This window comes from Euprymna scolopes, chromosome 30 (assembly GCF_053919585.1).
Source record: "Euprymna scolopes isolate OS-2025 chromosome 30, ASM5391958v1, whole genome shotgun sequence".
Classification (NCBI taxonomy): Eukaryota; Metazoa; Mollusca; class Cephalopoda; order Sepiida; family Sepiolidae; genus Euprymna; species Euprymna scolopes.
The window spans coordinates 48274677-48298822 of record NC_136511.1 but is presented as its reverse complement, the minus strand read 5'-3'; the positions used below and the strand labels follow the sequence as shown (position 1 = coordinate 48298822).

General features: G+C 33.1%; 1 protein-coding gene across 1 annotated transcript in view; it reads left to right on the top strand.

Annotated features, from left to right (window-relative positions):
* Positions 1-16481, top strand: part of LOC145254796 (uncharacterized) — a 73955-nt gene extending 57474 nt beyond the window's left edge. The window contains exon 2 of the mRNA XM_080113583.1: positions 13215-16481. Coding sequence (XP_079969709.1) covers positions 13215-14512 — 1298 coding nt within the window. The 3' untranslated portion in view covers positions 14513-16481. The remainder of the gene's footprint in view (positions 1-13214) is intronic.
* The last annotated feature ends 7665 nt before the right edge of the window (positions 16482-24146 follow it).

The following is a 24146-nucleotide window of genomic DNA, read 5'->3' as shown; positions in this document are numbered from 1 at the left end:
TTATTTTCTTTGCTTGGAAGTGGTAGATAAATAGGTAAAAATATTATTACGCACTGACGGGCCCTGTCGAAATTAGTATGAGTTCCAAATTGCACAGAAAATTATTCAACGAAAAATAATTACAAAATAAAAATAAGATACGCGTGTAAATTGGGAATAATTTAAATCAAAATAATTTCAGGCGAATACATTACGTTATTACGTGTTAAAAGCAAAATACGTTACTTTTCTTCTTACATGAATAGGTTTTTGTGTTTTACATTATTTTAAGTGTTTTTCTTAGAAATAAATGCAATGTACATATTAGTGTTACCAAATTTAAGGTGAGTTACTCTCAAATGAGAAATTAAAGCATTTGTACAGAATTCTACCTATATATAAAAAATCTTATCTGTGACGGGAACAAAAGTCGAACAGCGTAAATCCACGTAAAATCATTGGGTATGTTTATTTTTAAATGAAAAATAAGCTATTTGTAAAGAATTGTACGTATATGAAAAGAAACACTTTATTTGCCGGAAAGAAAAGGTCCTACAACAAAAATCTCACAAAATCGTTGAGCCGTTTAATTTTAAAATAAGAATTAAGGTACTTAAAAGAATTTTGGAAATACACTGGAGACATTCATTAATTTTTCTTAGGGTCACAGTAGGATGGTAGAACACCCTGGGTTTCTATTTCCACTCATCACTTAAAATATAATCATTTCTCTGCTAGAAAGGGATAAAAACTTTCTTTTAGTAGTACTCTACGGCCTGCTTAGTAGGGCACTATAGAATTACTGATTTTTATTTCTGTTAGTGTTTACTTAAATAATAATTTATCTTCTAGTGGGGTTTAGAAAGTTTGTTTTTAATAGTGCTCAGATGCCTCATTAATTGTATTTATTTATTTTTCTCACTGCTCTCGGAAATGTCATGAGTTTTATATTTTATGAAATGTTTTTTTTTTATTATTAATTATATTTTGCTATAAAGAGGTCGATAAATCTTCTTTTAAAACAAATGAATTTCGGGATAATGAGAATGGGATAATTTTTCTCACTGTTCGCTTAAAATATTTTTTTAGACTGGAGATAAAAAAATAGTTTTATTAGTGCTCTGAAGGCCTCTATACTTTTGCTTAACTCTTTCAATATCGCTCTGGAATCCTACTAAGTTGTTTATTTTCCATTGCTCACTTAAAAAATATATTCTCTTCTAGAAGGGAGAGGTGTTTAGTACCTTGCTTTTAGTATTGTTCTGGTAGCCTCCTTTATTTAATTTAGTGATTCAGTAGCGCCTCGGAAATGTCATAAGCTTTATTTTTTATGAAATGTGTTTTTTTATTAATTATATTTTGCTATAAATAAATCTTCTTTTAAAATAAATGAATGAGAAATAAAAAAACACACTTTAAAATAAATATGTTAAGCGTATTGTTTTAATACGACTATACGAATAATACAGATGATAACAATGGCAGGCATTAAAAATACTAAAGATGACAACAAAACCAATATAAATACCGAAAATAACAGGAGGAGAAGTAAGAAATAATCAACCACACTAGCAGTATGGGTTAAAGAACTGAAGAAATATAAAATTGAACATGAATTAAGATGGACCATAGTAGGTAGAGCAAATAAATATAAACCTAAATTAATACAATCAAAAGAATAAAACGTTTGCATACGAGAAGCATAACATATATTAATGTAAGAAGAAAAATTATTAAATAGACGACAAGATATAATTTATGAATGCCTGCATAGAAACCGATACTTGATATCTCGCATCAAACCGGACTAAATACAACAATATAAATAGAAACGGAAGGGTGAGAAACCTAACAAAAGTAGCAACCGTCCGTATGTAGCTAGGAAATGCAAATGAAAAAGATAGGTTGAATCGAACATGTAAGAATAACGTTAACATTAATAGAACAACATAATGGAACGAAAGCATATAAAAACAACTAAACAACTGGATAAATATTCTTAAATATAAATAAACTGAAAAGGAAAAACACAATTAAATGACAAAAATTAGCAGCATAGTACAGTAAACGGAAAAGAAATAAGGGAAGCAACTCTCGTAATAAAGATATTTTCCATGAGAATGTCCTCCCCGTGAAACAAGGAGCTTAGCTGATTAACAAAAGTTCAAAACAAAACTAAATGAGTACAAGATTAAGTACGCATAAATATAGGAGTAAAAATCACCAAGAGAAATATACAATAAAACAATAAAACATTGGAAAAATAAACAATGAGGACAAAATCGTAAATAAAGTCAAAAACAAAATTTAAAAATACGAAACTAAGGTTTCAAGCGTGAAGTTTGGTATCTAAGATGACCGCTCTATAAACATTAAAAATAAACAACATCCAAGATGGCCGATCTATAAACATTATTAAAGAAACAACAACATCATTTTAATGCACCATACATCACCAATCATTTTCTCCAGAGACATAGGCTGAATAATACATCGTTTATATATATATATATATATATATATATATATATATATATATATATATATATATATATATATATATATATATATATATATATATCAGTTCGAAAGACAACGGATACTCCCTGTAAGGGTAGCTGCGAGTATAAATATGAGGCAAGAGTTGCGCAATCCCTTAATCACACATCTGAATCGTCAATGCTTGTGTCCAGTGGCAAGGAGAAGTCCAGGACGACTGAAAACAATGTCGAAATAAATGGAGAGCATATACAGGACATGAATTCCCAAATAGTCTCCTCAATTTAGTACTGACCAGGTTCAACGTTGCTTAAAGTCGGTCATTTAACGGGACCCAGCGTGTCAACGTGATCATATATATATATATATATATATATATATATATATATATATATATCATGCCGTATGTTTAATTCATAGAAATATAAATATCGTGTTTGCACTACTCATATATTGAGCACTGGTAAATTAAATACATGTACGTAATATTTTATACAAGTGTACACCGTCTGTCAAAAATTATGGAAATAATTTTCTGCAACATTGTTCATAATAATATTAATATGTTCTAATTTGAGACTTATGTTTTTTTTTTCTTTCTTTTAGCTTCACCGATTAAAATCTTAACAAGGAGAGATTTCTCTAGTAATGGCGATTTTATATCTATCTGTTATATTATTGTAACGTTATACACGTTTACGCACGTAGATACAACACGCTTTGGTAGAATATGTCGCAAGGAACACAGAACAAGTGATAACTCGATTTCTTTTTAAAAAAAATAGTTAAAAACCGGTATTTCCGTGAAAAAACCGTGATTGTACTCTTCCTCTCTGACTTCTATTTTCTCGAGCGTCATCCAGGTCTCTAACGTGATCGTCGGCTTAAAGTGCTCTCTCCTTTTAATGTTCTTTTTTTTTCTTTCTCTCCTTACCGTAACGTTATTTCGCTCTCGGCTCGTTACATCATCATCGTTATCATCATTGGTGTTATATTTGTTTTATATGTTAACATGCGTTATAGGTCCGCGGCCAGGGTTTTATTGATCCCTCTTTTTCTCAAGTTCACGTTTATCATTTTTCCCCAGTTGTCTTAGCCTGTGAACCAGACATCCTACAATAATTGGTCTATATTAATTTTGCAGCTCATATAACTGCTTATTTATTCTTCAGTTCATATATATATATATATATATATATATATATATATATATATATATAAAATAAAAATTACAATTAAATTTACCAAAATGATCCAAGGTGGTAAAATTAAAGTATATTATAAATATTAAAGAATTAATATTTATACAGTTATCTCAGGCAGATGTAAAAGCGAAAGCGATTAAACCAAATAGAAAATAGAGCTTACAGTACGAGCAAACAGTTAATAAAACATGTAAAAAAAACACTTTGAAATGAGTTAAAAATATATTTAATCTGAAAAGGAAACACTAGATAAGTGGATAGTCCTTAATATGCTTCACTTTTTTTGTTTTCAAGTAAGATCTTTGACTTACATGTTGTTTCATCAAATACTTTTGCATGCAAAATCCGATCCCGCATTTTGCTAATTCCTACCCTCTGATGAGAAGGAAAGTATTTCTTCGAAACTCCACGGATTAAGGACTATCCACTTATCTAGGGTTACTTTTTCAGATTAAATATGTTCTTAACTCATTTCAAAGTGTTTTTTAATATGTTTTATTAACTGTTTGCTCGTATATATATATATATATATATATATATATATATATATATATATATATAGTTAGTCATTCGCATACATTACTGTTTCGCTGTTTCACAGCTCATCAGTCCGGCAAGACAGGCATATATATATATATATATATATATATATATATATATATATATATATATATAATAATTACTTCCTTCTCTACTGCACTAAGTTTAAATATTAATTCAGTTTAATATGTTTGGAGGTGACAGGTTCCTCAAAATAGGTCAACTTTAGAACGTTATGTACATAGCATAGATCCGGCCTATCATCATCCTCCGGTGTGTGCGCCTTAAGCAGCCGACAATAAACCGATCTTCACATCCTAGGAGTTTTGGATCCAATTTTCTGTCACATTTTTACATTCTATTTTCGCCTCACATTTTCTGGTCTTTCCAAATCCGTTCATATATTGCACTTCATATAAAGCCTCGTTGCCATAAAATCTTTCTACACTAAATGACTAAGGTGTTTGAGCCAATTGTAATACGTTGATTCAACTTGAATCGTCTGCTAACATGCTTGCCAAACATAGAGGGAGTCTATCTCTGCTGTAATCATTATTTTCATAGCAGGTGCTCGGCTAAGCTTTAATCTATGGCTACCCTGTTAAACGTTCACGACAAACACTCCACTACCTACAACCACTGCCAACAGTTTCCATTATTATCTATCTGTGCCTACAACTAAACGAAAATTCCCAGAGCAAAGTTTTTTTTTCTAGAGCTGCCCGTCTCTAAAACACAATACCCAGGGGCTGCTTATGCGCTGACTATGACATTGCTTTCAAGCAAAATCTTGGTGTGCAGTCAAGTAAATAATTAAGTTCTTCCCAATGTATATCATTACCGTGTATCAGGTGATATGCTCATTGATACTTATCCTCGAGTGGATCCATTATATTGATAACCGGTGACTCTTCCGTGACAAAAAAAACTTGTTGTGTCTGAAATTTCATTTCTGGATTTAAACTGCTTCATAAATGTGTTACTGTAAGTAAACTTCTCATGTGTACGTTTGTTTTTATGCACACTTTAAGAAAATTGTTTTTGCTGGTATGAAATTTTGACAGACATGCACAGACATTCGTAGCAACATTAAAAAATGGGATCAGTTATGTTTCAAAACGTAATGCGAACATGAAACGCGCTCAGTAGAACGGAGTTTTATTTCGCCAGTCAAGCCTGTATTATTTGAGGATAATGGTTCTCGGAATGGAATCTATCGTCTTTGATGCTGTTTGGAAATGAAACGCAATACGTAAGATGTTTTTCTCTTTATCCTCTGTCTTTCAGAAGAAGCAGAAAAAGACAATGTTGCTTCGGAAGAAGCAGAAAAAGACAATGTTGCCAGGAATGTCGTTTTGGAATTTTCCAGTTTCAGGCTGGAATAGGCAGATGAATTTGTCTTACCTGTTGAGTAGCCTAACATTTAAGTTACCTCTATGTTGAGAGGGTTGATATTTATGGGGAGGCGGCCATTAGTTTTGATTGATTTGTTCACGACAGGTTTTACTTTGGGGAGATATTTTTATGATTAATTAGATTCAGAGGAATATTTTCAGTGAAAACGATTTGCAGGTTTTGCAATCAAATGTGAGAAAAACGGTGGTCATTAAAACTGTTGAGTTAAGAAGGCATATATTTACAAAAGAGATAACTTATGTTTAAAATAGAAAGTTTACAACAGTAGGAAGACATAGAATGTTCTTGAATATTTTTAGAGTTCTTGTAAAAGCAACGGGGTCAATTAGCTGAGACACTAGAGAAAGTCTGAATCGATTAATTAAGAGCTGTGAGTTTCACAGGTAAGGAAACTCGTATTCAAAATTCTCTGCTCAAGTAAATAAATTATAATTCATTGAAAGTTGATTTTTAAAGTTAGCATTCTTTGTTTTTGTATTAGTAAAATATTTCAGTCAGGAGGATTGGAAATATTTCAGTAAATAAGATTTAACAGATTGACAGACGATAATGAGTCCATGAGTTGTGTGTGTGTCTGTGTTAGCAAATGTTCATATGCGTGTGATGGGAGAGAAGTGTTGCTGGAGGAAGGGTCAGTAAACTCGGATTACTTTGGCTCCACTGGTTTATGGAAAGAAAATCTGGCTTTTAAAGGATTTTGGTAGGTCCCAGAAAGACTCGTTTCAACTAAATTCAGTAAGTTTTCTGATGTATCCAAAATATAATTATTTGTTTTTTTTTTGATTAAGGATAGTTATGCGCAGATGATATACGTACAAAACGTTTATACGTTTTGATTTTGTACGTCCATGTGTAAACATCAACGTACATATTAAGTAAAGAACATGTATTTTTAGAATCTCTAGAGAAACATCATAAAATGTGTTTAATACAAATATTACGAGGGTTGTTTCAAAGGTTAGATTTCCTATTTTTAAACTGAAGATTTCCTATTTTTAAACTGAAAAACCAAGCCGTTGAAGAGCTACCAAGGCAGGAGAGGTACCACTAAAACGAACGACCTTTTGTGATCCAGAATTATTTTTAACTCGATAACTTAAGAGAAACTGCTTCCAGTTTTCGGATTTTAATCATGTCAAATCACACGTTATTTTCTTTTGACGGATTGAGTGTTGCTATTTCTTCTGATGAGTTAAGGGCATAATAGGTTCACGGATTGATGTAATAATTAAGTGACTGATTTTGCACTACGAAACAAATACTTTCAAGAAATGCACATGTCCACTGAATTAAAGGAATAAATCATGAATTTTGGAATATAGTCTTTTGTCATTTATTCACTATATTGCTCTGTAATTACATTGAGCTTCTTAAATAAGGATTGGTATATATTATAAATATATATATTTCTACAGAAATATATCTATGTAATTATGAAACTCAAATGACCTTGTAACGGATGTTTTAACACCACACCCGGTTTACGCCTTCAGGTTGCGCATGCGTACATAAACATAAACCCATAACAGAATAAACAAATAAACACAAATCGCTACATTTTGCAGAATTTGACCTGTACACTGAAATATTAAAGGTTTTATTTAGAAATTATTATTTAACGTGGGAAGGGTGGGGATGTTTTGTAACTATTCTATATTACAACTATACTGTCGCGATTTCCTTACGAATAAAGCAACTTTGATCCGTTGACAACCATAAGAACAATTTACAACGGCGATTTCCTCACCTCCTTCATTTTTTAAATTTATTCTTCATTTTTTAATACACCTTTCTTAAAAACATTCATAAATTTTCTTCTACACTACCAACATGAATAAATAATCCCGAAAATATGTTTTTTTAATTGCGTTACAAATAAACAATCAACACGACAATAAAACGTATTGTTTTACTGAGTACGTTTTCAACGCTCCAATTGTTTTTTTTCGTGTTTAAATTATCCAAATAAACAATTGTTAATACTTTATCCTTTTTTTACATCCCTCATTTCCATATTACGTTTAAGTTATTTTAACGCAATTTTTATATATTCTTAATTTTTTAATATACCTTTCTTAAAAAACATTCATACATTTTCTTCTACACTACCATCATAAATAGATAATTCCGAAAATATGATTTTTTGAAATTTGCGTTACAAATAAATAATCAACGCAACAATAAAACATTGTTTAACTGTGTAGGTTTTCAGCGTCCCAATTGTTTTTTTTTTTCACGTTTACATTAAAAGATATATTAAAATTTGAATTTAACTTTAAGTATTATGGTATTTGTTCAGTGCACATTTCCCTATAAGTATGGCAAACCACTTATAATTCAATGGCTGTAAGGATTTTTTTTTCAAAAATAAACAATTATAAACAGAACGACTCATAGAAATCTATCTTTATTCTTTTTCATTTTAATGTTTTCATAGAAATGCTTCTGTTATGTCACAAAAACTATTTTCTTTACGTCACATATGTCACGCTCATACATTAATTCCATAGCTAATATAACAAACTGACTCAACTGATCACGAGTAGTCTAGGGTATATATATATATACTAGCAAAAGTACCCGTCGTTGACTGGGTTAAAAAACAGCCTACAGAAAATGGACTCTGATTTATGAAAGTATGATAGGTTATGAAAAGGAAGGGCTGTACATTTGGGCTAAATTAATGGGCATCAAAACCAAAGCAAAATATGATGAAAGTAAAAATAAAATAGATAAACCCCATAATTTATTATACCATACCTGTTCACACTGAAACACTTATCACAATATTCTGTGGATCTATATTAAAAAAACCTTGTTAAACTTTGTGACATATTTCCATTCTATGGATGTCAGATGCGAACGAACACCCCATAATTTTATTATACAGTATTTCCTCAGACTGAAACATAACTATGAAAGTATATTTACGCAGATAGATATGAAAAGTCTTTATTAAAGTGTGTGCCTATTTCCATTCCATGGAGGCCATGCGCGAAAGCAGACCCCACAATTTTATTATACCATCCCTATTAAAGTTAAAACATACTTATCAAAGTATTCTTATGTACATCTATATCAAAAAGACTTGTAATATATATATATATATATATATATATATATATATATATATATATATATATATATATATTCCCAAACCCTCTCGTCTTCATAGAGGGAGACTAAAACTTGCTGCTATGCTTTCAAATATAATCTGAAATTATAGCAAGGGGAGACTTGATTCCAAATATTTCTCATATGTTATATATCCTCTCTTTTAAAAAATCGGTAACGATTATTAATATCTCCAGTATGAAATAATACTTACATAATGTGAAGTTTACTTTATGCATAAAAACCAAAGAGGATAGATATAACATACGAGAAATATTTGGAATCAAGTCTCCCCTTGCTGTTATATAAGATCATTTGAAACCATAGCAACAAGTTTCAGTCTCCTGTTAATCAAGGCCAAATGTTTATGGGCATTATCAGATATTTTGTAATTCATATGTAAATCTAGGAAAAATGAATATGATTGAAACATTTTATGGCTGTAAAATAAATGCATAAAATAGGCTCTGGGTGATGGATGATCTCCTTAATATACGAGCTTTAGGGAAAATGTCACGAAGCCTTCTACACAAGTCAGGTCATTACCTTTCCAACGAGCCTTTTTTAGTTAAATTCTGATCTATAGATGCTGAGATTTGGAAGTTAGTAAAATGTTAAAAAAAAAGGTATAATCGTTAAATATTACAGATAACTTGTTTTACATATTTTCCTGGATTATTTCTATATTTCTGATAAATTATTGAGTTTCATATTAAAATAGGTTGATGTACTTAGCGTACTTGTCTTTTACCTCAGCTTTCTTTTCTTGATCGAACATTTTAAGTATACAACTATTACAGCAAATCCATCTGTCAGTTCTAACGAGAAACTCGAACAACTTTGGCGTGAGCTTTTAAAATGTAAGTTTTACTATTGTTTCATTATTCTGATCCGGCCGATGATATACAGATCATTCTATAATCCGTCTCAAAAATTCAAAAAACAGTTTTACCCTCTTGATCTAAACTGCCAAACTGTTACTGACATTATAATACATTTTTTTTTTATATTCTGTTGAAAGCGAATAGAAATTTTCTAACACGTTTTTTTTCTTCTTTTTCTGTTCAGGTTTAAAGAGAAAACAATTCTATGATAGATTCTTCTCTTCCTTTTCCTTTGTTAACTTTTTTTCTAAATTGTTATTACTGTCTTGCGGTAGGCCAAATGCAACAGCAAAAGAAATCATATCTACCCGTCTGTTTTTTTTTTTTTTGTTTTTTTGCCGTTTTTTTCTGTTTTTTTCTGTTTTTCTTTTTTGCTGTTATTTTTTTTTGCTGGTTATTGCTGTTTTTTTTTTGTTTTGTTTTTTTTCCTGTAATTTTCTCACTCAACTGTAAAGAATTAGAGGCTGTCACGAGAGAAAATGACCAATCCCCACAGGTGATGTAAGAAAAATTTCATGCGGAACTCTCACGAAGTGGTCCTCTGTAAACGCTTACATAAATAAACCAAAGACATACTTAAAAAGAAAAGAAAAAAAAAAGGTTTATCGGCTACTAGTCCCTCGCTCCTTGACAGGGTTCAAAAGAGAGTCGCAACTCTGATAGGCCCTAAACTGGCATCTAAACTTCAGCCTCTGTCCCATCGTCGAAACGTTGCATCCCTCTGCCTGTTCTACAAGTATTATAATGGTGAATGCTCTGAAGAACTGCAAGCACTTGTGCCCCACGACGTGAACACCCTCGACAGACCCGACAAGCTGCAAAATCCCACCCCCACACTGTAGAGATCCCTAGATGTAAAAGATCTTTCTACTCCAGTAGTTTCTTCCCCAGAACTGCTAGACTTTGGAATTCCATTCCAGGTCACTGCTTCCCCAACTGTACTGACATGCATAAGTTCAAGTGCAACGTGAACCAACATCTCGCTGCCCTAATCCCTACATAGTACCCCGGTAGATGTTTTCCCCTGATAGTAGTCCCCTACACTAAAGTGGCAATGTGCCTTGTTTGGGGTGAAAATGTAATAAAAAAAAATAAATAAAATAAAATAAATAAAGAGACTGAACAGTAAGATCGGCGCCGCAAAAAGAAGATTTCGATTCAAATTTACTTCTTACCTTTAGGGCTATGACAACAGCATATTCTTTGTATTGTTTTGACTCTACACTGTGTATCCGTTGATATCTTATACGTTCTTATATAGAGTGATGTGGCTCTCGATTGATTAACTGTGTCGGATATATACTCGAGCGTAAAACCAATGAAAAGAATATTCTGTTGTCATAGCCCTACCTATCAAATACCAACTTGACAATTGTATTATTTCGATTAGTATTGCCTACTGGTGTAACGCGTGGTGTAGCAGATAAAGTACTAAATAAAATTAACTTCTAAACACAACTATATAGAGGTGGATGGTTCAAATCTCAGTGTGGGCAGCATTAAAACAATACAATTCCAAATTACTTATGTTTTCTATGCGGTCATGGCTAACGGAACGAGAGCATGCTGTCCCGTATATTTGTAACGTAGTTCACGTGTCCAAACACGTTGACATATAAACACCCAACACGCTGTAGACTCCGTGGCAAGAAACATAAGAAAGGAATAATAAAGAACTTCAACTCGCGGTTTCAGATTTTAAGAAAATACCTTTATTCCTCATTCTTCGGTCACGGTCACACATGTCTCTAACGTGATCGTGATCTCTCGGTCTACGCACACGCTTTTCTTTTATATATATTTTTTCTTTTCTTTCCTGTCGTGACGTCACTTCGCACACGGCTCGGCATATGCATAAAGCTGCCATACGCCACATATATAAGTACATTAAAAAATCAATCCCTACATTTATTTCTACAATATGCCTGAGGATGATAGAAGTACTTCTGTCGAAAGCGCTCGCGATTATGGATCCAACATATACAATTTCGAGAAAAAAACAAAAAGGACTATTCGGAGATTGGAGAAGATAAAAAGGAAAATTGTAAAACAGAATAATTCCGTGCTATTCAATATTCGTCTAAATGAGAAAATGCTGCCTATATATATATATATATATATATATATATATATATATATATATATATATATATATATATATATATGAAGCACACTTCGGTGTGTCGGTGTGTCAGCGACTCGTTACCTCGTGGTGGTCACAGATCGCTTCTCGGGTATGTCGTGTGGTTTGTACATAAAATAATAAATAATATTTAATAATATAAATAACTAAATAATAAATAAATACGTCCCATAAAAAATAAGGGCAATCCATTCATATAGATATATAAATAACAATAAGAGCTTATAGCTCTTAAAAAACCGCTAAGGTAGCGGAAAAATAAAAATAACAGCATTTCAAAGTTATTAATATCGCTAAAAAAATGCCAACAACAAATTTTAACTTCATAAGCGATAAAAAACCCCCGTGTATTTAAGTGGCGATCTACAGTGGTGCATTGTAACGTATGAGAATGCGGATACTGGTGTCATGAGTTCGATCCTAACATGTGCTGACGACGGCTAAAAGCCAGAAACACGGATGTCCATAGGCATACTTTCATGCACGTTGAATAATATATATATATATATATATATATATATATATATATATATATATATAATTATTTCCACATTATAACCACGTCGCAGCTCACAAGAGTCATGACAGTCATTAAACCGGAATGCAGGACTTGAGTCTAACTCTCATTTGTGCTCATTAGTTGAACACATCTAAACTCGGGATTCGAACCCCGAGTATTTTGCATGTGAGACAAGTATTCTGGCACTTAAGCAACCGCGCCAAACGGGCACACTCGAGAAAGTATGCTAGCTAACACAGATAAAGCAAATCGCGGCGAATTCAACTATGGAATGGGCCTACTTAATATATATATATATATATATATATATATATATATATATATATATATAGAGAGAGAGAGAGAGAGAGAGAGAGAGAGAGAGAGAATAAATGACAAAAAACTATATTCCAAAACTCAGGATGTTGACCATCTTATAATTTATTCCTTTAATTCATCAAAAACCAAAACTTATGAAAAATCCTTGGTAAAATTACTAATAAAACTTGACTTGAGTGCTATCAGCTATAATTGAAACTGCAACCAAACTTATGAACAATTCTTGATAAAATTATTTATTACAAGAAATGAAACGGCATAACAATTAAACGACAGTCACTCGGAAGAAAAATGATGCAAGCATGGCACACAAAATAACACACACGCTATCGTGTTAATATATACATGACAAAATGTGTGTGCGTTTTTTGTCTACTTCTTTAGTTGTTTATGTATTGATATGCAAAAGTTTAAATACCACGTAAACCAACATCTTGTAAATGTTTCTTTGGCAAGGTCCCGAATTGTAACCCTTTACGTGTAAGTTTGATTTGTTAGGGTTGAACGTAAGTAAAAAAAAAAAATAAAAAATAAAATAAATAACATAATGCATTTATTAATTTGATGAAATTAACTTTGTCTTTTCTTTTTCGCAGATCCGCTGAAAACAGATATGTCGGTCATCCGGCCGATCCCGAAGTTGACCTACGGTCGTCCAACCTACCTCGAACCTTTTCAGAAACTCCAGATGAGCCAGACATACGCAGAAGACATGTTTCAATCGCATGCATTAGCAGCAGCGGCGATGGCAGCGGCGAAGGCTAACTCCTCCTCCGCAAAAATCCCAACAGCCATACCAGTATCTCGAGAAAGTGCTTTCACCCCGATACCTCAGAAGAATAACATTACTCATACGGGCACGGCGGCAGCGGCGACCTTTTGTCTCACCAACTGCCCGGGTTGTACGCCGCGATCAATTGGAGATCCCAACGATACTCACCGTCTTCCTCATTATTTGGACAGTTTACTCATACAGACCTGCGAACCGTTTCTGGGACACCAGAGAAATAGACTCTTAGCGGCTGCCGCTGCTGCAGCCGCTGCCGTCGACCCGTCTGCATCCTGCTTTGCCTACGGCCTCACAGAACAGTGTTTCGCAATAGGTCCACACTTACCTCATAATTCGCCTAAATTATCAGCACCACTCAAGGAGGACGACAACAAACTATCACTCACCAACTCGCTGCTTAGCGCACAGTTTCAACACAGGTATCATCCAACATCATCATCCTTAGCTAAAAGCCCTTCATCAGTTTCCTTGGCAGGGTTATGTGGACAGAACACCGCATCATGGACTGAAAACAATCTGCTTTCTTTTCTGAAACTTCCAGCACCTCATATCGGCAATGTTAACAGCTCGATCATCTCTGCGCATCGAAATGGAACTTCTGACACGGTTGCTGTTACAAACCAAGCAGCCATCTTAGCCAAGGAGTTCCGACATCATAGCAATCACCCGCCGCGTTATCAGTGCGAAGCATGCAAAAAGAGTTATGCTACTTTCGGAGGCTTGTCTAAGCACAAACAGTTCCACTGCATTACGCAGGTAAAAAGAGAATTCAGTTGCAAGTTCTGCAGCAAGTCGTATGCTTCGTTAGGTGCACTAAAGATGCATATACGTACGCATACTTTGCCTTGCCGATGTAAGTTGTGCGGGAAGGCCTTTTCCAGGCCTTGGCTTCTGCAGGGACATATTCGAACACACACCGGCGAGAAACCCTTTAAATGCCCGCATTGCGGTCGGGCCTTCGCTGACCGATCAAACTTAAGGGCTCATTTGCAAACGCATTCGGATGTAAAAAAATACGGTTGTAAAACATGTAACAAGACGTTTTCCCGGATGTCATTGCTTTTAAAACATGAGGATAGTAGTTGCCCCGGTATAAGACGCTGACAGAAATATACCGCATTAATATACAACTGTTGAATATTTCTCGATGTAGAAGATTTGCCGGAATTGTCCGCCATGTTGAAGACAGGGTTAACCATGTAGTCTGGATATTCTCTCTGTCAGATGGCTGGGAAATGGTGGAAGAACGAGAAAAACATTATTTTTTGTTTTGTTTTTTCGCTAAATATATATTTTATTACACTTATATACCGATCTATTTCCTTAACAATTATTTTCATCTGGCTATAATGAGAGAGGAACACGTTTGCTCTTACGGCCTTTTTTATCCAGACATTACAAATAAGTTCTATGCTGCAAAGGTATTAACGTCACATCCTTTTTATATCACAAGATAACAATTATGAAGTCAATTACTATATTATATCAGGCAATAGCTGGTTTATCTGTGACAATATCTAGTCAGTCTTATGATTGGTTGGCTGTTTTTGTTTTACGGCATATCAACCTTTTTCAGGTTATTTAATGCCGAATCTAGTTATTTTGAGGACCGATTTTTAATGGAGTATTATTTTAAGTCATATTCTATTTAACCCATAGTTGTGACCCTAACAGGTACTACCACTCCGGGTCAGAGTGGACCTGGGAGCAATGGCAATTAAATGGTTGCTCCACACTCCCCAAGGCCCGCAAGCTGGGGCCTCACCATCAGATATAGTTTAAGGCCATATCCAGGACCTCAGTCTTATGAGTACGTACTGTATATGGCGATTCACATCTGTATAGAACACAGAAATCCTTTTCCCTCCAAGTAACCTGTTACAATTGGCATTTTAAAAATCACTATTTCATATATTCTACGGTTTCGCTGGCACGAGAGATATATAGAAAGAAAGAGTCGAGTAAGAAAGATATCACGAAATGTGAAACGCTGCTTTCAAAGTCTCACAATTTCCCGTTGCGAATGGGATTTTTATTTGGCAATTCACATCTGTATTGAACACAGAAATCATTTTTGTTGTGTCTGCACAAATAATTTACAAGAACACGAAAGTAAAGGTATACAATAATATATTAGGAAGAAAAGTTATATGCATATTTACATGTCTTCAGTTATACTTCAGTTTGAGATATTCCGACAGGTGGCGTGTTGCATGTCTTACTGGAGGCAGCATAAACGTCTTGCCTGTTTTGCGGTCGTTGCCGGACTCACCCGGTATTGGTGATTGATACCTTTATATATCTCACTCACCCGCCTATGTTAATTAGTGGGCGTCTCCACAACAATTTTCCCTCCAAGTAACCTGTTACAATTGGCATTTTAAAAATCACCACGTTCACATATTCTACAGTTCCGCTGTCACGAGAGATATATAGAAAGAAAGGGTCGAGTAAGAAAGATATCACGAAATGTGAGACGCTGCTTTCAAAATCTCGCAAATTCTCGTTGCGAATGGGATTTTTTTGTCTTCCTTAAAACACCAATTATGAATTTATTTAATATGAGCAAAAGAAACAAAATATGCATTTTAGTTATTAATGAAACAGAATATGAATGCACTGTACATGTAAAAGGAATTAATAAAATAGCAGCGATTTATAACTGCATGAGATCAAATAATAGAAAATATAAATATTAAAAAGTGTAAATAAAACGAAAATATAAACCCGAAATTCGGGTTTAACAGTGAATGTTTGAATATGTGACTTGTATTCATCAGAGAAAAATAATCTGATCCAAAAACGAAATTAATCCAAACACATTGACCCATCAGTAGACTATGACTTTCATGAGTTTTATTAGTTTATTTGTTTGTACGCTAGTAAACCAAAACAGGCAGAGTGCAAATTAAGAAGGCAGTAGTATATTGTATAAATCGTCAAAACACCAACAATACGTAATAATGGTCACTCTTATCACAGTCGAATTTAAATCTCACAAAATTCTTTGTCAATAAACACTCGTTACATTTATTTGACGAAGGTAATATATCATAATACCACTAAAAACTTATGTATATATAAGTATGTATGTGTATATATATATATATATATATATATATATATATATATATATATATATACATATGACTGTTGAGCTGGATTAAATCCGACGATATGAAATAAAATGGAGGTGGAAGGACCTGGATACTCAATGTTTCGCCCTATTTATGCGGGCTTCTTCAAGAGGGATGGTCATTGACGAGAGAGTCGGAGGATTGGGGCTATATATAATGATGGGGGAGAGCAACGTGTTTTCCTTATGTAAATTAGATATCATATATACATATATATACATTTGTAAATTAGTGTAGTGGATTACGTCTACGATATTTTAACTTTTAGACGTAATCCACTACACTAATTTACTCTAATTTTTTCTCTCATAAAATGTATATATATATGTATATATGATATCTAATTTACATAAGGAAAACACGTTACTCTCCCCCATCATTATATATAGCCCCAATCCTCCGACTCTCTCGTCAATGACCATCCCTCTTGAAGAAGCCCGCATAAATCGGGCGAAACGTTGAGTATCCAGGTCCTTCCACCTCCATTTTATTTCATATATATGTATATATATATATGTATATAAGTATGTATATATATACGAATAAATATATATATATATATGTATATATAAGTATGTAGATATGTATATATGTGTATATATGTATATATATAGTGTATATGTATATAAATGTATATATGTGTATATATGTATATATATGTATATATGTATATATATATGCATATGTATGTATATATCTATACATATATTGCATATATTCTCTATGTATGTATATATATATATATATATACGTATATATTTGTATATATATTAAACAGATTAATACAAAATATTAACAAAAATATGAGTATTTACCGATTCAATATTATCCTGAAAAAAATGCAGAGAACAATAATATACGATGGGATTTAACTGATGAAAAATGAACATTTTAAAATTTACCAAAATTGATCACCAAATGTTCAAGATGTTCAAATTAAGGAATATATAGAAAATTTCTCCTTAATTCATGGAGATTCCACATTCTATGGATTAATGGAAACTATTTATTGTACTCCTGAATGATTAAATCCATTTTGTAAATTCTTTTTTTCATTTTATCTTTATATATATATATATATATATATATATATATATATATATATATATATATATATATATATATAAGGTTATGAATTACGTGTAAATACAGTTGACATAACTAAAGTTGTGTGTTTATATAAATATTAGTGTAAACATTTTTACGTGAAGTGAGGTCGATTAAATCTGACGAACATCATATGCACGGAATTATACCCAAAATATCACTTTTGCTGGAATTTACATTGTTTTTACATTTTATCGAGAGGATAACTTTTGAATTTCAACCGCGATTACAAAGATACTTATTTTATTATATCGTCATTAGCCAAAATTGACTTCCGTCCAAAAGTAAATATATTTTTTATAAAACATTAAAAAAATTTAAAAATAAAAATAATTTACAAAGATGGGAAATTACATTAATCTGTCATATTCAATGACATATTTTTTACAAAAAAAAAAATCTAAAATAAAATATTATAAAAAAAATAATCGATTTTGTTGTTTTTTTTAAGAAATTTTTATTTTATTTTGTATTTTGTATGTTCCCTGTTTGTTCCTGAACATTATGTTTCTCTCTCCTGATTCATTTTACTTCAGTCGAGGTTCTAAGAAATAAAGGAGTCAACCATACTTGGGTTAACAATTGATCTCTGTACAAGATATGTCGATGCCTCCGTTCAGTCTCTAAAGACCAAGAATACCTCCTGTAAGTGCAGCTGCCCATGTAATTGTGAAGAAAGAAATTCTCAAATGGTCCCCCATTTTGTACTGACCAGATTCAACGTTGTTTACCTTCATAATTATGTCGTACACGGGATATGTAGATATTTAAATATTCCAACGAACTCTCCTTTTCGTTTAAATGTTGAATTAATAAAAAAAAATCATTATATAAATTTACCTCTCACTTATTGGGCAATTAACTACGTCAATGTATATTTTTCTTTAATTATCTTAGTCTTCCTGTATTCCAGCACAAAAATTGATCTAGTCTGGTATGTTACCTTTTACTGTCGTTCTTTGGTTTTTAACCGTGTCGTCTATTTAATCTGTTAAATAGAGTTTCAAGTTCTTGACGAATGTATATAAGACAATTAGTTGTTTCACAAAAACACTTGACGTAAGTTTATAAAAAGGAATGACAATTTATTTTCTGTTGAATCCTTTCTCGATGTACTATGGAGAGAGAGAGAGAGAGAGAGAAAGAAAGAAAGAAAGAAAGCGAGAGAGAAAGCGAGAGAGAGATGGGGCGTGGTGGATTGTTGTGGGTGACACAAAATGGTAACTGGTCGTCTCGGTGCCCTCTTCTCTCTAACTGACTTTTCCTTGGTTGGCTTTTGTTTTTATTTACAACTTTACACTTGCCCTTATTTTTAAATTCGTCCACAGTCCAATTTCAATATGACTGTTTTCAAAACTTGTCGGTCGAAGAATGTTGATTTCAAAGTTTCTGTGACTTCTTTCAATTGCTATGACTTTTGATGACATTTCTTGGTTTGAAGATTTCAACAATATTTACATGTATGCATCCAGCTCCATATACGTGTATACACAACCAGCAACAATCCCGGCATTGCCCAGAATACTAATCAACAGGTAGAGTATTTAGCATAGTGTTTTTACTATAAGCAACATTACTTAGACGAAGATGAACCAATATAAGACAATGGAATATCTTACAGACGTTTGCGAATACTACGTTATTTTTTTATATTTGTTTGGAATTTATTTGTATGGCGAAGTATTCCTATGTCAAATTGTCCTGACGAACCCTTGTAAAGAGAGAGAGAAAGAGAGAAAGAGAAAGAGAGAGAGAGAGAAAGAGAGAGAGACCTTAGACACATAAGGAAAGTTTCTAGTAGACAGTTTTCTCCTGTAGGCATTCAGGTTTTAAAATGGAATCACATGTATTTTGACAAATACTTTATTTGAAGTTCAGCGTCGTAAAATTAACATATACACGGTTATAGTTTTCCAGAAGATAAAACAAAAATTCAATTATAATATGACAGACTTTAGAAAATAAGACGAGGTGCCTTCAATAAGTGTCCAAACAGTATTATCGTAGCCTTCAAATACAACTTGCGAGGTGCCTTTAATAAGTTTGCAGACTTTTTTTGTACATGTATTAAAAATGGTCATAAACTCTTGAAAATTCAGTATGTTATTGCTATACATCTTCTGAGATGACTGACCAATGTCTATGATTTCACGTTCAAATGAACAGTTACAGAGGGAATTTGAATAACCCTATTAAAGCCTGTTTGTCACAGTTGGCGAATTTCAAAAATTCAATCTGGACGTGAGCATATACTAGAAGAAAGATATTCAATAAGCTTATATTTTAAACTTAGGAAAAATGCAACGGAAACGTATGGAATTTTCCAGATTACTTTTGAACCATCGTGCATAAATCGGACATCAATACTTGAATGGCATATGAGATTCAAGCAAGGCAGGAGGTGTGAGTGATGGTAGGTGTGGAAGGAGTAAGGAAGTCAGAACACCAGAGTTGATTGGCCAAATAAAGAATTTCTTAGATAAAGATCGACATCGTCATGTGTCTATAAAAAGAATATGTGCCAAATTTGATGTCAGTGTGGGAACTGCACACACAATTATTCCAGCTAAACTGAAGATGCGGAAGATTCGCGCAGTGTTTGTCCCAAGGATGCTCAGAAAAGATTAGAAAGAAAGACGTTGTCATGACAACAGGGAGATGGTCGAGCGGATCAATTCAGATCCTGAAGTTCTTGGTGCTCTGGTGACCTGCGATAAAAGCTGGATCTACTTCTCTGACCTGAAATTGAGAGATAGAATTCCCAGTGGAAGCATACTGGCTCTCCTAAACCCAAGAACGCCAGTCAGAGCAAATTCAAACAGAAACATATGATGATACCCTTTATTAACAGATTGGGCATGATCTACATACACTGGGTCCTTAATGGACAGACAGTCAACACGGTATAATGTGTTGAGGTTTTGAGGGAGTTCAGGAAGAATTTTATGCCGGGAGAGGCCAGCACTCTTCGAATCGGGTCAGTGACATTTCCGCGAACACAATGCACCAGTCCAGAGCTTCATCCTTGTCACAAACAATTTGACCAAAATGGGCATCGAGACGGTTCCTCAACCTCCCTCTAGTCCTGACCTTAGTCCCTGTGACTTTTGGTTATTCACTAAGCTCAAGGAAAATCTTAGAAGCTGTCGTTATCAGATAATTTAGAAGATTAGAGAAGCCGTGACGAGAGTTATTGACACAGTCGCACAAGATGACTTCCATAGATCTTTCCAAAAGTTGTTGGAACGATACAAGTGTATTGCAGCCGGGGGCGATTACTTTGAAGGGAACTAGAGTTTCATGTGTGTACTATCAATAAAAGTGTCTATACCAAAGTTGTCTGTATACTTATTGAAGGCACCTCGTACTTCAAATATTAGCGTCACAGATGAAAAAAGAAAATACAATTTAAAACTTAAGCACGGCAGACTAAAGAAAATGTTATTTCAAATTTTAGCGTGACATTCAAAGGGAAATACTTTTTCGCATTTTGACTTCACAAACAAAATCTAACTATCGACCTATACTCCTATAAATTGTGTTTGTTTATCGATATTTATTATCGCCCCCTTTTTTCTATTTATTTCAAACGAAAATACGACTTTGTTATATATGGTTCGTTAAATTTAATTCTTCTGCGAAATATCTTGCTGGTGCACATTCTTTGGAATATTCATTTTATTAATCCCTTATTAGTTATTTCAGTTTTCTCATTGAATTATCGTCTTTAGTTTACTATTACGTGTAATTATGTTCGTGCAGATATTCTACATGATTTATACTTGCGTAATATTTGCTTAAAAAGGTTATAGTAAACACAAACCTCTTTCTATATTTATTTATGCGTATATATTTTTGTTTAACAAATGTTGCCTAACAAACTCCTGTTTTTAGTCTACAGACACGAAACTTAATATATAGAGTATTTGAACCAATGCGGAACTTTATATTAGCATTTCATTCGGGGAAAATAGGTGCAAAAGTATGAAAATTAAACATTGGAATTTGCAAAGTTAAAAGTCGAACGATGGCATTACGAGTATGCATGCATAACGTAATAGATATTGGTTTATGTTTTAATTTTTAGCTTTGCAACAAATACGTCTTCATAGCTCAGGCATTAATATCAAAGGAAAAAGTAGATGGTAAGGTAAACGTTTTGGTTTCGATTCTCGGTGGTGGCGCACGAGTCATTTTTTTTTTTAAATTTTAATAATATTAATGTATCGGGTCCAATATGTAATAATAATAATAATAATAATAATAATAATAATAATAATAATAATAATAAATACGAAATATGCTTTAATCAAAATATTATATTTTAGCATATTTTACGACCGGGCAATGGTGGGTGGCCTGCAAGTAAAATAATATTTCATTATTTAGTGTAACACAAGAATACGAAGCTATTTCAAAATTTGTTGTAACCAACAAAAAAACTATATCATTTTTTGCATAAAACATAACATCTCACTTCTAAACTATAGCATGATAGATCAAAGAATATATATTTACGACTTAATATTCATGCATTTAGTTAATACTGTTTAATAACTTAGGAAGACACATTAAAGAAAATGTAATTCGGAATATCATAATGGCAGATCATAGAAAATTCTATTTCAAACTTTAGAAGAAAAATGAATTTGTATTCAAACTTTAACATGAAAGAACAACGAAAATGGTATTTCGCACGTTTACATGACAAACAAATTAAAATGATATTACACACTTTATTATGACAGATGTCATTTTTATAAATTAGATAAAATACTATTTCAATTTTAAGCAAGATAGAGTAAACTTGCGATTTAAATCCATTTCAGTGTTACACAAAAAATATTTTTTTAACTTTAACGTAACCCTAGAGAAAATGTAATTTCTGCTATAACATAACAGAACAAATATAGAACGTTCCTATCGCTCTTGGGGTGTGTACATAACTGACCAGGTAGTAGATGGTCTGCAACAAAAAATGTTTTTATCAAACGGAAATGGAAGCATGTTTTTTCTAGGGCGACAATCTTATCGTTCCACCCTGTATAATGCTATATCAAATTTCACAATACAAAATTGCTAGAGCAAACTTAGTAATGATGAAAAATGTCTGGTTGAACTTATTATTCTTAATTATTGCTTTGCTGTGTCTCCACGGAGACCGTAATACTCAGTTTACCCAAATTATTATCACAAAGATCCAGACAGAATTTCAACCAAATCGGCCCAGTAGTTTTTTTATTTATGTTTTAAAAAAGAAATAGACTTACCTCTGTTTGCGTTTTGAATTTATAACTGTTATGTTCGTTGGGGAAACAAACAAAAAAAGAAAGAAAAAACATTGTCCACGATTCACCAATAAAATCCAGTGTGAATGCACCTGGAGACGGTCGGAGCTTTCATCGGCCGAAACGTTGTGAAAGAAGCGATTCATCCTTATTATATTTATCTTAGTCTCTCTCTCTCTCTCTCTCTCTCTCTCTCTCTCTCTCTCTCTCTCTGTCAGTTCCACGTTTTCTTACTTACTTACTTTGCTTACATGGCCGATCTAAGTGAAATTTTGCATGGACCTTTGTTGTAATAAAATGCAGCAAACTAAGTCTTATTGTATCCGTTCGATAAACTAAGATATTTACAGGAAATGATAGGAATTATTCACTATAATACCACATTTACTCTAGACGTTTTCTTAGAAAATACTGAGGCTATCCGACTCAAAATTTTTATGGACCTTTGTTACGATAAGGTGCAACAAACTAAGTATTATGGTTTCCATTCGATGTGTAGTTAGGTATTAATAGGAATAAGTCACCACTATACTGCATTCATTATAAAAGTTTTCTCGGAAAATACTTGGCCTATCTGGTTAAAATTTTATATTAACCTTTGTGATGATATATTGCAACGACTTAAGTATTATGGTATCTGCTTGAGGAATGGTTGCGGATTAATAGGGATAATCAAAAGATAAAAATCCCACGCATAAATGAGCACACATTTAACGGTCTTGGATATCAATTTGGCATAAAACACTCATTTTTATTCAACGGGCTATAACTTTTGTCCGTCTTAATCGGGCGGAAAAGATTTTTTTTCCGTGTTTTCTTTTGGATTTTATTTAACACAAAACAAAGACATATATATCGATGAGTGCAGATAGGGGGTTTTGTCCGCCCGTGAAGATAGAAGAAAAAGTTATGCTTGTATTATATATGTATACTAGCATGGATGCCCGGCGTTGCCCGGGTGTTTGGTGGTGTGTGTTGAGCAAAAAAGAAAAAAAAAGTGGTAGTAGGCTAGTAGGCTGGCGGGCTTGAACCCCGAAGGAGGGAAAGAAGGTGAAAAAAACACGTGACATCTTAGCCGTTGCGTTTATCGCCAAACCGGGAGTGGCGATTAAGACTAGTCAATCGAAAAGAGGGGAATCGTTTCGAAAATATCGGCGAAAAAAGGGGCCCTCCTTGTAGAAAAGTACCCAGTTGAGGGTGAAGGAA